Below are 16,799 nucleotides of genomic sequence, written 5' to 3' on the forward strand. Positions count from 1 at the left end.
GGGCAGTCCCCTAGTTTTACATGTTTTTTGTTGATATTTTTATGTAGGCTGGGCTGGCCTATAAGCAATTTACAGCCAGTACCACTACAACTTCACATGAGATATATTACATAATACTTACTTATGTTACTGCTTTATATTTTTGTGTGTTTTTTAATGTGCTTTTGGTTGAAAAAATGGCTCAAAAGTATTTTTGTGGTTGTTGATTTAATTAAGAAAACTACAGGCAATTTTTACTTAACTCAAAAGAAGATTATGCACATGTAATAGATGTTTTTGTATATTTAACCCACGCATTCTGAATATACATGTTTTAATATCTACATGGTCAAACCAAAACCCATGCTATTAATACATGAAAATGTATTTTCCTGCAAATAATGAACGTGAAGTACATCTATTTTCTGGTATTTTATACTAATACTTCACTACTATTTGGAATATAATATTGCACTTTTTAGTCCTTTACATTTATCTGACAGGCAAGACTAGTTACTTTGATTAAGTATTAAGTAAGATTAAGATTTAAAAAAGAAAACGTGATCATCCCATAAAATATGATGTGTTGTATAACTAAGAACCAACCAACAGTATATAAAATTTAAATTAAAAATAAAAATATAAAATGTATACTAATACTAAGTACTAAAATGCTGTTTACATGTTTAAGCATTAGTAATTGTTATCCAATAATTTATTGATATAATAAAACACTGACAGACTGCATCAGGAATATCTTTACGTGTGATACTTTAAGTACACTTTGCTGATAGTAATTTTGTGCGTTTAAATTTTTGAATGTCAGCTTTATTCTTAATTAAGTATTTTCACATGTTTTTCCTGCTACGTGTACTCAAGTAACGTATCTGAATAACCATCCCTGCACTGACTCTCTTTATATATACACGATTTTGATTATTGTGTTGAGGAGGATCATCCTTTTCTGTTTTTTTCCCGTAGCACCTAAAAGCAGCACGGCGTTCGCTTCGCTGTCCTGTTTATTTTCTCGCGAGACTTTGCAGTATGTCGCAAGCGGGGTGAAATCTCGGGAGCTGTCTGAAAGCAAGCAGAGAGAGGAACAAACAGCGTGAAGATTTTAAAACGTGCATGTAGCAGACGGTGATAGTGCAACATCCCACAAGAAAGAAGACTCTTTCACCTTAGATCATTTAGAGTTATCTAACGACGATAAATATTTAATTTAGCCTCTGTTTCCGTAACTTGGAGGAAAGTTTAAGGCAGGCTGCACGGCTCGGAGCACCCACCTCAGAGCAGAAAGTCAAGTCGGTGGTCGGCAGTTGGTTCTGCAGGAATGTCGCAGAAAGAGAGACCCAAGTTTTATCGACAGGACGTCAACAAGACGATATGGGAAGTCCCGGAACGTTACCAAAACCTGTCTCCGGTTGGCTCTGGCGCCTACGGATCCGTGAGGTAACGGAATCACTTTTCTTTTTGTTAGTTCGTGAACGTGCGCTTAGCCTAGTCACCTAACTTAACCTCCATTCATTTAGACGAGGCCTGCGCTGCAGATGCTAAAGTTAGGTTAGCTCGTCCCGATTGTTGGCTAGCAAGGTGGAGCCACGATGTGCCTTTCACCAAGAAAACCTGTTGACTTGTTGTTTGTCTCGTGTTATCACGTGTAAAACGTGAATTTAATGTATCTAACTTTATGTATTTGTTCAGTCGAGCCACACTGCAGGAAACTGCTCACTTACAACTGTAACTGTTGAGAAGTATGTGGCCCCTTTATCTGATCAGTGGTCACGTCAAGTTACGACTAACGTTACTGAACTGATTAATAAAGCTCTATTTCTGATTGCTTGCATAGTACAGCTGCCGATCCTGTCTCCAGAGGTTACTTTAATGTCATTTGGTTGGAAGAAGTGATTTGATTTACTCGATCGGTGGAAAGTCCCACCAACAGGTGCTGTAATCCGACTAAATTAGGATGAGACTAACATAGGGTTGGGTGTTGCTAATGTTATGTGAAATATTACTAAAATCAGTTTTTCATGTTGATGATTTGACAATATTTTTACAGTCTGTGCTGTCATATAGATTTTTAATTTAATACTGTAAAGTTAGGAGCAGGGGTCGACTGATATGGCTTTTTCAGGGCCGATACCGATTATTAGAAATCAAAGAGACTGAAAACCGATATATTTATTTGCATTAAAAATGAAAAGCTTTGTGTCCAAATTTCGGGCAACCAGTGATTGAATAAAAAAAGTGCAATTTACTCAATTACTGTTCTTATCAAATTTTGTAACTAAGGTTACTCGTTACTTTGCAGATTCAGATTATTAAGTGTTTGTAGGCTATTAATTGTGATGCGTTACCAGATCAGAGATTCAGATCAGATCAGATATTGCTCTAGGCAGGACATTGCATGAGAGGATGCTGCATCAGAGCCAAAGTAGAACATTTTTAAATTGGTTTATTTTATCGACAATCTGAGAGAAAAATCACAGATACGATAATCGACAAATGCTGAATTTCAACTCAGATAACTGGCCAGGGCTGATATTCGGTCTAATTAGTAATTTTGATATAAAATGGCCAAGAGGATGGATGCTTTTACTAGTTTAATACATTTGGATTTATTCATCTTTCGTTAATTAGCAAGGGAAAAGCACAACTTACTAACTGTAATATAGCCAATAAGATCAGAGCACGAACGGTCATACAAATCCCAAATGATAGGAAGTCTCATCACATTATCTTTTCATCATATCTTCCAGCCCTACTCATCTAATAGGCTCTCCTCTCAACCATGGTTATTTTAAGTAAACAAAATCTGCAGCGCAGAGATTTTTGTATTTACAGTGCAGAAGTGATTGAGCCTCTTGACCTTGCTGGAAAGGTGGATTTTCCTTACTGCTGCTTCATAAGCTTTCACCCTTTACATTGGGCGAGTGATTAAATAGGTTGCGCTGATAATCTAGGACACAACATCGTCAGCAGGACACTTGGTTTAGTGGGCAGATGTTTGTTTTGCAAATGGAAGCGGACAGCTGTGCTGTTGCTGGGCAATAGGATAATCTGTTGCTGGTCAGATTACTGTCCGCTCACCAGTGCATCCAGTGCACTGATCGTTTTTTTTTTGTTTGTTTTATTTTCCAAACTGCACCTTGGCTTATATTTCCATTGTTTACATGATGGACTCTACCCTAAGTTTATTATGAATCTCTGACCAGTTTATCTATACGGGAAGTGCACAGCTATAACTGCTGTCCCAGCTATACTACAACCCTACATTATAATCCATGTTTAGTTATCAAAGTAGAAAAGGGTAGGATACCACCAAAGTAGTCCATGTCTGTGTAGCTTCATATTTTATTAATATATGATTGCTGACATGTTTTTGCAAGAGGCCTGAGGAAGCCCCCTTTTATACTTTGATAGCTCATTTATATTGTTGAGGTTTTTCTGCCAGATTTATTGTCCTCTTTTCTGCATGTTCATAATTGAGTTGATGTGAAATTACCACACCTGTAGATTTTCTATCCTGAAGATAGGCATATTTTATTAGCTCGACACATGTATTAAGGCTCTGACAAAAAAAAGGACAGTTATTGGTTGGTATTATAAACACGTATATAAACATTAGATATTTCATCTGCAACAACTTGGTTCGTGCGTCCCTGATCACACTGGTCTCTGAATCTCTGCAGTAGTCCTGGGTGGCAGTCCACTGGCTAGGACTATGGATAGGTGAGCTGAGCAGGATGAAGTGATTGGTTTAGAGACAGTCAGCCTTTAGAGAGTAGGACAGACTGCAGGCTGCAGGGCTGCTCCCAATCTGCTGAGAGATGACATTTTCTGCTGATGTCGCCCTTTTCCTCAGCCTTGAGCAGCTCTCTCTGCACCTAATTTGGTTTTGAGAGCAAACTCAGCCCATTCTGAACTGAAACAGTATTTTCTTATCTGCCTTAAAATGACAAGCTTGTTGTTCATTTAAGATTCATTCCTCATTCAAAGTGTTTAGTAGATTTTCAGCACTGTTATTCTTTAATTCAGGTCATGTTTACAAATAAATATGAAAGTAGGGCCGTGGTGAAAAGTGTTATTAATGATGAGATTTAAGCTTATGTGTCTGTTCACTTTTTTTAACAGTTCTGCATGTGATATGAAGATTGGTTTGAAGGTAGCTGTGAAGAAGCTCTCTCGACCATTTCAGTCCATTATCCACGCCAAGAGAACATACAGAGAGCTGCGGTTGCTTAAGCACATGAAGCATGAAAATGTGAGTCGATCTGTTTCTCTTCCCTTTATTCTGTCTTGTGGTTAACAACTAAGCTGTTTGTGCCTGCTGTAGTTTATTTAAGGCTTTATTTGCCTCCCATTGTTCTTTGTTTTGTTAATCAACAGTGGTCTTCATATTTTCGCAGGTTATTGGCCTCCTAGATGTCTTCAGCCCTGCTACTTCTCTGAAGGAATTCACTGATGTGTGAGTTGAATATGTTATACAGTTATTACCTTCACCCCAAGTTTCCCTCTGGCCTTTGGCTCGGTGCTACCTCAGCAGCACTCATGCATGATTTAAAAACCATGTTCAACAAACTGCAGTTTCACAGCAGCAGACACTCCTAACTGTGGCTGGGAAACACCTGGAGACGAGCCAGCTGACTACACTCACTGGAACATTTCTTAGAGCGTCCTCTCTGTTAGTTATTCACTCTGTGGCTGCTACAAGAGTTATTTCACCACCAGCTTCCTTCCTTTTGCTTCCTGCTTTTTGGTTTTGTGAAACTTTTCTGCTCTGCTGACGAACAGGTAGTTATTGTTTGTGGATGTTGAAAGTTGTTAGAACTAGGAAGCGGACCTCTAGACGGTGACTTAAACGTCAGACTTGTTTTTCCTTCACACGCTTGAGTGAGTTGTATCAAAGTCAAATTGTGTTGGATTTCAAGTGGACACCAAACAAAAGAATGTGTCTCAATTCACTTTTTATGTCATTCTTAATACACCCCTATATGGAAATTTATTCCTCAACATTTGACTCATCCTAACTATGTTGGAGCAGTTGGGGAGTGGGCAGTGCAGCACCCAGGGACCTACTTCATGTCTCAGTCAGCAGCATTGGCAGGATTATTTCCAATACCTAACATGCATTTCATTTTGTATGGGAGGAAACCCACACAAATACTGTGAGAATATGTCATCTCCGAAGAACACAACCCCAGACACGTTCGTTTTCAGCCAAGTGGACAGTGTTCCTTGGAATTTAACCATGGGAAACTGCAATGACGGCTACGCAGAGAGTGATACATATTTGAGCTTAGTCATGAACAACAGATGAAGTGATGTGGTTTCAAAGGATTTCAAAACATTTTCCATGTAGTTTGTAATACGCAAAGCAGTTGTATTCTCTTGTACCAAGTTATTTGTGTGGCATAAATACCACAGAGTTAATTAGGCTGTCTGCGAGCGTGTTCAGAAATGTGCTTGCAATACAGGGTTTCCAGACTTGGACAGACAGTCTCCGCTACCTAAAGGAAACAGGCGCAACGGATCACATCACATCCAGTCGTCAACTTGAGTCATGTCCCCATCTCTGCTCTGCTCCGTTGCTCCTTTTTTATTTTTGGAAAGTAGAACATTGTATCCAAGGGTTATGAATTGCGCATTTAGACAAGGATCCACATGTCAATTGTTGGTGGAGGTGGTGTTTGTTTCAGGGGAGGTCATCCACTTTTGCTATAAAACACTGCAGGAAACCCTTCATCCATGCTACATCACAGATGCCGTCTCGAGCTTCCCTGACGATCTGAATGGATTGTATATCAGGTGCATTCATGCCTTTATTGAATGATTTTCGACTGTCAGATCACCCACGTTGCGTTTTGATGCAAAATGTGAAAAAGGCCTCAGACACTGACAGCTGAGGCTGATGCAGAGAAGTGAAGTGAAGTGTGCTGAAGTTTGCATTTTTTTCTTCCCAGAATAGCCCCTCTATCATGCAGTGTGTCGATGTGATCTTTTCACGTTTGACAATAAAAAAAAATGGGCTGTAGTTAGAGATGTGAATAGATTTTTCTTTTTAAGGGTAACACTGATTTTACACATCAAAGTCTGTTCACTTGTCGTAGAGAGAAGGGCCGGTGTAAAACCTTTTGTAGCTCAAGAGGAAGCTGTGTAAAATCTGAACTTCCCTAAAGTGAAATCACTTTGAAAATCAGGCCAAAGCTACCTCAGCCACTGGTAGCATGAAACAGTCAAATCTACAGCTGCACTGTCTGTATTCACATTGCATTGTGGATGATGTACAGTAGGTGCCCTTTTTTGAAAGGGATGAACAATGTGTGCAAAACTAAAGTGGTGATATCACTGATTCTACTGTTTTTTTTTAAACCTTCCATTGATTGTGAGTCTGACAATGTTACAGGGGTCTAATGCTCAATTGGTGGAGTACTTTTTTAATGTGCAGCATTTTTGCAGAATGGCAATATATCCCAAAGTGGAAGAGTGGTTTGCTTAGGAACATACTGAAACTTGGAACAGGGTCTGTGCTGCATTACGCACCTAATTTTGAACCCTCTGTGTCTTCTTATTGTTAGAGGTGCCATAAAACTGCGAACAGAGTGCCATTTGTTTTGCATATTTATACGCTTCCTGTACAAGCAGACATCTAGGGACTTCTTGCAGATATTGATCGGCATTTACTGTGGCCAGTAGCGCTGAATGTATGTTACATTGGTTTTTTAAAACATTTTCCAGGAAATGAAGACCTCAAAAATACCATTAAGAATACCCACAGCATGACTTTTGTGTCATTGCTGAGTCTGATACTGGCATAAAGGTCAGATATAGAGCAAGGCATATGTGATAAAAGCACTTCTCCTTTGATGTTGACCTCATGGAAACTTTATAATAGTTGGTCCATGCTTGTGTTTTGGATACAAAGAAATATCAGTTAGACCAAAAGCTTGCAGGTAATCTATCTTGCTCCTACTGTTTACTTTCGTTGTGCATTGTGCATGTCCCTCTGATGATGATGCACCCTTGATCACAGTGGTTTTGCTAAAAATGGGTGAAAAAGCAGGCTGGTTCACTTGATAGCACTGAGATTCCAAGAAACCTGAGCAAAACCAGTTCAGGAAACCAGAGTGGCATTCTCCCAGATTAGCATAATATCATGGACAACAGGAGGCAAAACAGGTCACACATGTTCCTGAGAAAAAAGGAAAAATAGAAAGAAAAACAGGGAGGTAAAAAAGGTGTGTGGTGTGGGAACAGACACATGCTGTGTCTCTAACACTACATGGAAGAATAAATGCTGATTCACAGGTTGTCAGAAGGAAATATGGCTCTCCTTTTCTGCACATCTGCTGTTCTGAATGCAGTACGATATCCATGAAAAATCTGAGATATGCAGGTGCTGTGAGTGTGGTTCCCCTCTGCTCTAAAAATACAGACTGAGTCACAGCGCCCTGGTAAGGCTCCTCGCTGCTCCAGACGTGCTCCTGTTTCTATAGGAGAGAGGAAAACAGAGGTCACTATTTTTATCCCTTTTTTTCCGAGGCGGGTGAACTTTGGAGAGTGTCTGTGTCCCTGTGTGCTACTGAGAACAAGTTCAAGTGTAAAAGGGTGCTATTTTAAGGCCTCGCTCTCTGTACTGTGTGTGAATAGAAGAGCATTCATGAAATGGGTGTTTGTTGAGCAGCAGACAGACGAAGCAGCACATGGCTCTGTGTATTTTGGCTGTAAAACTGCCCCTGTAGCATCCTGCTCTCGCCTTCTTCCATAAGTGCTGTTTGGGCTTTTGAAACAGCTCTGGGATTAGATTTGAATTATCCACTGATGCAGTCACATTAAGCCCATTTATCTGAGTTTGTTGTTAAATTACTTTCCATTTGTGAGAGGCTTGGCCCTTTAGTGCCTCTGGAGAGAAGTGAGGGTCAAAAGAAGTAGCAGCTAAACCGGTTTAAGCTCACACAGCCATATGGGAAATTAGTTTCAGATTGCAAACAAATCTTGGAAAAATTGTTGAAAGTGCAAATAGATTATTTTTTATCCATCTGGCTGTTAATGAAGTGAGAAAACATCAACATGCCTTCTGATTTTTGTGTCTATTTATGATCTTTTATGATTGGCAGGTATCTCGTGACTCACTTAATGGGGGCAGATCTCAACAACATAGTGAAATGTCAGAAACTCACAGATGACCATGTGCAGTTCCTCATATACCAGATCCTAAGAGGGCTAAAGGTGAGGCTATTACAGGAATAGTTAAACAATTTTTTTTAAGTGTTCTTATTTGTTTTCTTGCCAAGAGTTAGATAAGAGGATTGATACCACTCTCATATCTGCTCAGCTTAGCATAAAGGCTGAAGTCTTGTCACAGTTAAGGCTGCAACAAACCATTGTTTTTTATTTTTGCTTAATCCGATGATTATTTCCAAAATTAAATGTCAAAAAATGGTAAAAAATGCTTATCACAATTTGCCGGAGGCCAAAGTGACGGCTTTCAAACGAAAAGGTCAAAAGGTCTAAAACGATATATCTGTTGTCAAAATAGTTGACAATTATTTTTCTTTCGATCGGCTAATCAATAAATTGAGTTATCATTGCAGCTTTTGCTATGGTGGCAATAAGACCACAGGAAGTCACTGCGCCCAGACAAGAAACGGTCATAACCTCCTGTAAAACTGCAACGTTCGGGTGTCTAGACTTTTGTTTTTGCACCAATTACACTAACTAGATATAAAGTGTTAATGAGTGAGCTTTAGGCAGATTTTGTTACTTCTGGCAAGAGCCAGGCTAACGGTTTCCCCCTCGTTTCTAGTCTTTATGCTAAGTTAAGCTATCCGTCGCCGTCCTGCTTTGAAAGGACAGATTTGCGAGTGGAATCGATCTTCTCATCTAACATGGCAAGAAAGTGATTCAGCATAATTCCCAGAATATTAGATGACAGCATTGCCTCTGACATTTTGTGTTGTAAATCAATACATCTTCAAACTGATGATGTAATTTAATGCTCATTCTCTCCTCAATCTCTCTACAGTATATCCACTCAGCAGACATCATTCATAGAGTAAGTGCCATGTTTGAATTTTCTTTTTTTTTTTTAAAGTGTGTCAGGGTTTATGACATCTTCCACTTGGCAGAGTTGAGTCCGTGCCTTATGCAAACACTGAAGGGAAGTCATAAACAGGACCTTTTACTTTAACATGATGTTGATGTAATGTTTTTTATTGAAACGCCAACAAAGAAGTGAAAGATTTTTTTTTAACTCGTTAGAGAAGGAATATTTCTTCAGAACAAGATTACAGATGTCAATCCAAAATTATTATCATTTGCTAAACTGAAATGACACTTAATTAACTTTTATGGCTTTCAGGATTTGAAACCTAGTAATCTGGCGGTGAATGAAGACTGTGAGCTGAAGGTCAGTGAACTGCTGCTCTCATTTAAAACATCATGAGTCCACAAATGTGAATTATTTTGCAAACAAAGCTCCTTTTTTTGCACTTCAATTGCTCCCAGATTTTGGACTTTGGTTTGGCGCGGCACACTGATGATGAGATGACCGGCTACGTGGCCACGCGCTGGTACCGTGCACCAGAGATCATGCTGAACTGGATGCATTACAACATGACAGGTAGATTTTTTTTAAAGCTTGTTTGATCCCAACTATTAGGGCTGCATTGAATAGTGCAAAGTATCAAAGCTTTATTCACAACAATGTTGGTCGACATTCTATTCATTTTGTAAAAATTCAGTATTTCCATACAGTTGTAGACAAAGGTTATTCTACACTAATATCAACATTATACAATTTGTACAACTAGAGTCAGTGGTTGCTGCATAGGATTGTTTCCAACTTGCGTGATCCAAACATTCTCAATAACTCGAGCGTTGTAAAGACCAGTCAAAGTCAAAATGTATTAAAAAAAGATTTCACATCATGTTTATAATCTAACAAAATATTCTGTCTGTACTTGTTGGTGTTCAGCTGTTCAAAAGCACAATTTTCACTGCAGTCAAAAACTGTTTGCTCTCCTGCTTGCAACTCACAAAGGGAGGCACGCCCCTGTATCAACAGGGTGCTTTAGCAGTAATCTAACAGCACCACTAATTACATTTATATAACTACAATAACAAAAAACAATCTATTACAATATTAATTCAATCTAATGAATTACTTAATTCCAATTAAGGATTGTGTTTGAGTTGTCTGATTTTTATTTTGTATTTTTATGGAAATTATGTCAAACATCAGGTACAGCCCTAACACCTCCATGTCATGACAGAAGAGTTGTTTTTAACGTTCGTGTCCTGCTTGTCTGTGTTACAGTGGATATTTGGTCAGTGGGGTGTATAATGGCAGAACTCCTCACTGGAAGAACCCTGTTTCCTGGTACTGACCGTATCCTTTTCAATTGAGACTACACAGTATGGACACAGCTCCTATAGCTGCTGAGATTTTGACAATCATTTTGCAAATCAAAACAGGTTAAACACACATTGACATTGTTGGGGAAAATACTGATTGATGTTTTTTTGCCAGCTCAGTAGCAGAAACTAAACTGCAATGTTTCTTCTCTGTTTCCTGTCATAAATATCTGCTTTTCTCTGCAACACAATGCTGCCTGAGGCGTCCTTGCTATTAAAAATGTAATACAGGTAGTACCACTCTTCCCTCTGTCTTGACACATACCCTTTGCTGTAATGTTTCCACTGGCGTGCTTCAACTCTTCCAACACCGCCAGTATGCATCGTTGGCTCGGGTCCACTTTTCTGCCTGCACCACTGCCAGTCTTTGTATAGGCCTTTCAATCTGCAGTGTCTGTGCTCAAGATTTTGTTTCCTTTCTCTCCCCCTGAAACTGTTTTTCAGACTACGGCTGAGCTAAAATATCTACCACAAGGCTGCCTCCCTTTTTGTCAGCTTACATTTCAGATACCTCATCCTCTCTTCTCTGTGCAAACTTTTTCTTTTGTCTCATCTCATGTGTGAAATACAAAGTAAATAGTGTGAAATTTAATATCACTGAATGGTTTTAAGTAAGTTTCACACGGAGAATGAAGACTAACAGGTCAGATTACAAGTTCTCCCTTGTCCAGCATCTGGTCTTCCTTTACCGTCTGCCTGGTAGACATTGATCAGTTGAAGCTAATCATGCTGCTCGTCGGAACACCAGGGCCCGAGCTCTTGATGAAAATATCTTCAGAGTCTGTGAGTTCACAACGTTACCCAAGGTTTTTCTCTAACAAGTTCTCTGCTACAGACGTGTCACTCTGCTGTGCAATAACCTAACTGACAGCATGTTTTCCACTCTTCAGCTTTGTGGTATTGAGACTTGCTTTTCTTCCTCTTTTACTGGGTGAATTCGGTCTGCCACGATGTGATTAAGACTCAGGTGATTGAGCTCTGACTTTCACTGATTGACTGTAAAGCAAAGTGTTGTGTTGTGTCTTTCCTTTTAATCTACCAATCCCTCCTTTTTGCTTCAAAGCTTGAAGTTTGCTTTTCAACATAACATTGTAGTGCACCTTGAGTGGAGCTGCACAATGTTAGATTGAGAAGCAGCTTCTTAACCAACTCTGCTCTGTCGCTATACTCCCCTTGACACAAGCTTCATAGACATAAACCAGCTTCAGCAGATAATGCGTCTCACAGGAACGCCCCCAGCATCTCTAATAAGCAGGATGCCCAGCCACGAGGTGAGCAGGACCTACAGCAGCTTTCTTTAGACTGGGGCGGGAGGACAGTCAGACCTGCTTTCACTCTCCTTGTTATTTTTTGCTTCTAAAGCATCGCCGCTCTTGGCTTAGCATTACTCCAAAATTGTAGACAGTTTTCCATACTAACATATCCATAAATAATACAAAAATAGCAGTAATATTTAAGTGACATATTATGAAGGTGTTAATGGCCACCATAATGAGAATCACTTGGTTGACTCAAACTACTTTGGTCAAGTTGGTTGTAAAGAGATGCACGGCAATCTACAGGCCACTAACAGCGATTTTAAGATTGACAGTTAAATCACAGTTCTTGTGTGTGTCTGACACGCTTGCTGCATGTGATTGTCACAGTGATTACAAAGGCATTTCTGTGCTTGTATGAATATGTCTCCTCAGAGTTAGCTAGGCTAAACTGCATTACAGTAGTTACTAACAGCATTTTCTGTGGTTTTCTTTGTTTGTTGCACATTTCTTGAAACTTGCTTCTCTCAACATATTATTTGTGTATTTTTATTTTATTTTTCATTCCAAATGAAAGAATAATTGTCAGTCTGCACCTGGAAGTTTTCTTTTACTCTAATAGATTTATTATCAGGAACTGTCTGTTTGTCAGAGTCCTCACTCAGACAGGAGACGAGGACAGCAGGGCATTTTCTTCTTGTTATTTTCAGTTAATACATTTCAAGAATTTTTTTTTTATGTGATTTTTGTTTTTAAAATATATTGAAATGAAAATTGGATATTAAAAAACTTACTTACAGTGTTAACACTTTAATTGTTTAAACAAGACTTCTTAAAAACACCACAATGTTTTTATCCTGCACTCCTCATGTGTTTGCTGCAAGCTATAAAAGGCTATCAACAGCTGCTATGTATTTTTTTGACATCTCACTTACCCAGTTGTAACAGACAACCAGACCCAAAAGGGTACCAGAAATGTCAGGTGTCTTGTTAATATATCTCTAAGAAAATTTCTCTTCTTCACTTTAATTTCTATTATGGGTGGTCGGTAAAAAGAAGTACTCCTCGTCATAGGAGGACCTAGTTTAGTGTGTAAACTGAATGTATCAGCGTTGTCATACATGAGGAACCTTTGTGTGCGTAAGGACAAAACATAGGTGTAAATTGGTATTATTTTAGTAAAAATGCCAAAAACAGTGAGCTTTATGTGAACTGCAGAAGGCTTGAGCTTCAACACCAGCATATGTTATCTTTGGAGTATTGGTATACATTCAGGATTATGTGATCCATACAGTCATATCCACATTTAGAAATGTAATAAATGAGCAGTAATGATAGACGCAGCTGTCTGTATTGAACAGAATCAGTGGCATGAAAATGCTCCTGAAATGAGCATTATGAAACAGGCGGTACTGAATGTGGGCGACATGTTGCTGCTAGTGGGAGCTGACATTTGATTTACTGTATTTCTTTCCCAGGCCAGGAACTACATCAGCTCCTTGCCACACATGCCCAAGAGGAACTTTACTGACGTGTTCATTGGTGCCAACCCACTAGGTAAAAGAAAAACAGGTTTTTAAAGCATCAGCTATGCTGTGTTATGGTGGATTCCCTTAGAAATTCCCCTTAATAGTGCGGTTTTTCTGTGTAATATTGGCCATCTGTACATGACAGGACACCTGGATTTTGAATGGATCATAAACAGTTTGAGATTTACATTGGCATGTTTTATTTTAAGCTGTGGACCTCCTGGAGAAAATGTTGGTTCTGGACACAGACAAACGGATAACAGCAGCCGAGGCTCTGGCTCACTCCTACTTCTCTCAGTACCACGACCCAGATGACGAGCCTGAGGCAGAGCCGTATGACCAGAGCTTTGAGAGCCGCGAGCTGGAGATTGAAGAGTGGAAACGTACGGCAAATTTCTACACCGAAAGTCTTCTACTTGTAGAAATTAGAAAGCTATTTATATGCCTGCTATTTATAAATATAACAAGAAGATTCAGGTGTTGTTATATGCCATACTGATGATATAGAAACCCTGATATTTACTTGAATGTTTTCTCATTGCAGGATTAACCTACGAGGAGGTGTGTAGTTTTGAGCCACCTATGTTTGATGAGGATGACATGGAGTAATGAGGCATGCGACCCCAGCCCCGACAATTTGAAACGACCTGGAACATGTGCATTAGTGTTAAACAAATTCTCAGTCACACTTGTATCAGAGTGCCTACCATCGTCCATGATTAGCTCTTGTTAGGAGGTCATTACCAGCGCAGGGGAAAGGGAGAGTTTGACCAATTATCATTATTCTTATTTATGAACCACTAATGTTGACGGTCCGTTGCTGGGAAATGTCACTTCTTGCCAATAGCTGAAATAATTTTATATCCTTCAGATCTTTTTTTAAAATTTAGACTTGGATGACTCACCACTGTGACACTGAGATGCTGAAATGCCTGGACCTATAGCTGTGCTATTTTGTGTTTTAAAATTTTCTATTTAGTAACTTATGAATAAGCTTTTGTTGTCTATTAATTGAGAAAGGATTATGCTAGTCTACCACTCACCCTGCCAATCTGTCAGATATAGCACTGGGTCACATTCAGTTATCGCCATGATTGTTCCTACAATATATTTAAAAAGAGATGAACTTTGAAGGGATTCATATCTGTGACAGTAGATTTTATGTTTTAGGTATTTGACAATTTGAGAATGTGCCTGTTATGTGTAGTCACCTTTTAGTGCTCACAAACTGAATTTCTCACCTGTTAATGTGTATTTTGATAGTTTAGATGCTCTGTGAGACTCTTATACATATTGTGGCCACACAGAAAAGTCTGAGCCTCTGCTGTTTAAGGAGAGTATTCAACAAGGCACCGAAATGGGAAAAAGATATTAATGCATACATGCTCTGCTCAAAAATATGTAAATATCTGTGCCATATTTTTTAAATCTGACGTATTGTCATTATGTTATGAAGCAATCACTTTTAGTATGTACACCAGTTAGAGAGTTTGTGTGTGAGAGTGTGCTGTTGGTTTACAGGAAATTTAAGTGTCATGCTAAAACCTCTAATAGAAATACTGCTTAGAAGTGTAAAAGAGGGATTTCAGATGTATTTATACTTTGTGGAGGTGATATTTATAAACAACAATCAATAGATCCCTTAAACTATTTTCAGTCCTGCAGAGTAACTACTATCTTCAGTCCTTTGTTTAACAAAATAAAGACTTATTTTTAAGAGACCTGTGCGTTTTCAATTTCCAATTGTTTTATTGTCTTGTTTTCCAGGGGAAAAAAAATCAGCAGTGCAAATCTTCTGTGATTTCACTTGAGAATTAATGAATGACTTGATGTGGATGAATAATGACCGTTTGTTGCTAAAGTGTTCTTGAACGAGACAGAAAAGCTATGAAATAGAATTCAATATATATGAATAAAAGCTCTTGTTCTGAGGATAAGGGAATAGAAAATCAATATTACTTTTACTAATGTTTCTCAAGTGCTACATTGTCAGTTGCCAGTGTCAAATTCCTATTTGTAACATAAGACACTGACATAATGCTGAATTAAAACCCTGCCATGGATTATAGACCAAAACCCTGATTTTAGGTGAGTTAACTTGTATATCGCTTTGACACATGTCAGCCAAAAAGTTGCAATAGATTACAGTGCAGAGATGCCAAAATTATGCTTTTAAGGTCAGTTAATAATAGTGCTTTATAATGGCTTGTGTCAAGATTGTTTTTTAATTTTTCAAAATATCCCTCATATATACTAGGGCTGGGTGATTGTTTTTAGACTATATTGCAATACACAATATATATCTTGGTATTTTGAAATAATAATGCCTCACTCAGAGCGAGGAATTAAACAGTTTGATGGCCACAGGCAGGAATGATTTCCTGTGGCGCTCTGTGGTGCATCTTGGTGGGATCAGTCTAGTGCTGAATGTACTCCTGAGGCTGACCACCATGTCATGGAGTGGATGAGAGCCATTGTCCAAGATAACATGTAACTTGGACAGCATCCTCCTCTCTGACACCACCGTCAGAGAGTCCAGCTCCACTCCCACAACGTCACTGGCCTTGCGGATCAGTCTGTTCAACCTTTTGGTGTCCGCTACCCTCAGCCTGCTGCCCCAGCACACAACAGCATAGAGTATAGCACTGGCCACCACAGACTCATAAAACATCCTGATTCCTGAACATAGTCCGGCAGATGTTGAATGACCTCAGTCGTCTCAGAAAATAAAGACGACTCTGTCCCTTCCTGTAGAGGGCATTTGTGTTCTTAACCCAGTCCAGTTTATTATCAATGTGGACTCCACAATGTCCACACTGACCCCCTGGATGGAAAGATGCAGCCTTTAAAACCAGGAGAAGGCAACACTTATGCCATAACATGATATAACCATCTAAGACGATCTTTAGTCTCATGTCATGATAAAGAAATATCGATATATTGCCCAATCATAATATATACATACTTTGATCACAGCTTTTTATTAACAAAGTTTAAACCCTAACCCTAACCCTAACCATGTAGTTTTTAGGAGAAGAAGAATAACTGAATAAACAAACTGTTATCAGAAGGGAAAAAGACAAGTTCCCAGAACACTGTTTGAAGCTAGAAAGGTGGCAGGGTCCGCCAAATATAAACAAAGTCATTATACATGACATATATAAAATTGCTTCTAATGCTTTTATGTCAGAAAAACAGCCTCAAAAATTCAGTGTCAGTAAGGCTGTAGTATGCAACCTGCTGTTGCTAATGGCTTGTGATGATGGTGGGGGCCTTTAGAGAATTTGCCCCTGCCGACTACTATTTCTTTGCGCACCACTGTCAATATCGACTGGATTTTCTTTTGTATAATGATGTGATATGTGCTCAAACCATTTAATCACCTCATTTGCCATCAGGCAGATCATTTGACACTGTGCAGCTACCTGCCAGTGTTGCTGGATGGACATATGCATGACATTGTGTGTCATACAGTAGAAGTAAATAAAGGGTTAAAAAAAATGTGTTGGCCATCGCATCATCACTAACATTTGAAATACTTCCTTATAACAGGCCGTTCATTGTCTTTGCTTCCCTGCAGCTCCACTGTAGTAAAGAAATCATAAAGAAGTGACTG

General features: G+C 39.0%; 1 protein-coding gene across 2 annotated transcripts; it reads left to right on the forward strand.

The window, feature by feature from the left end:
* Nucleotides 1–1,030: 1,030 nt before the first annotated feature.
* mapk14a (mitogen-activated protein kinase 14a) lies at nt 1,031–14,904 on the forward strand. 2 transcript variants are annotated; one of them, XM_084366851.1, is made up of 12 exons: nt 1,031–1,431; nt 4,117–4,246; nt 4,392–4,450; nt 8,100–8,211; nt 9,008–9,037; nt 9,344–9,391; nt 9,490–9,604; nt 10,301–10,372; nt 11,102–11,181; nt 13,133–13,211; nt 13,393–13,566; nt 13,728–14,904. In XM_084366851.1, the coding sequence occupies exons 1-12, from the start codon at nt 1,313–1,315 to the stop codon at nt 13,790–13,792; spliced, it is 1,083 nt and encodes a 360-aa protein (XP_084222977.1). In that variant the 5' UTR covers nt 1,031–1,312; the 3' UTR covers nt 13,793–14,904. The 2 variants fall into 2 exon arrangements, with proteins under 2 accessions (XP_084222977.1, XP_084222976.1); XM_084366850.1 differs by lacking the exon at nt 11,102–11,181 and adding an exon at nt 11,590–11,669.
* The last annotated feature ends 1,895 nt before the right edge of the window (nt 14,905–16,799 follow it).

Source organism: Pagrus pagrus, assembly GCF_965226575.1.
Source record: "Pagrus pagrus genome assembly, chromosome: 11".
NCBI classification, from domain to species: domain Eukaryota; kingdom Metazoa; phylum Chordata; class Actinopteri; order Spariformes; family Sparidae; genus Pagrus; species Pagrus pagrus.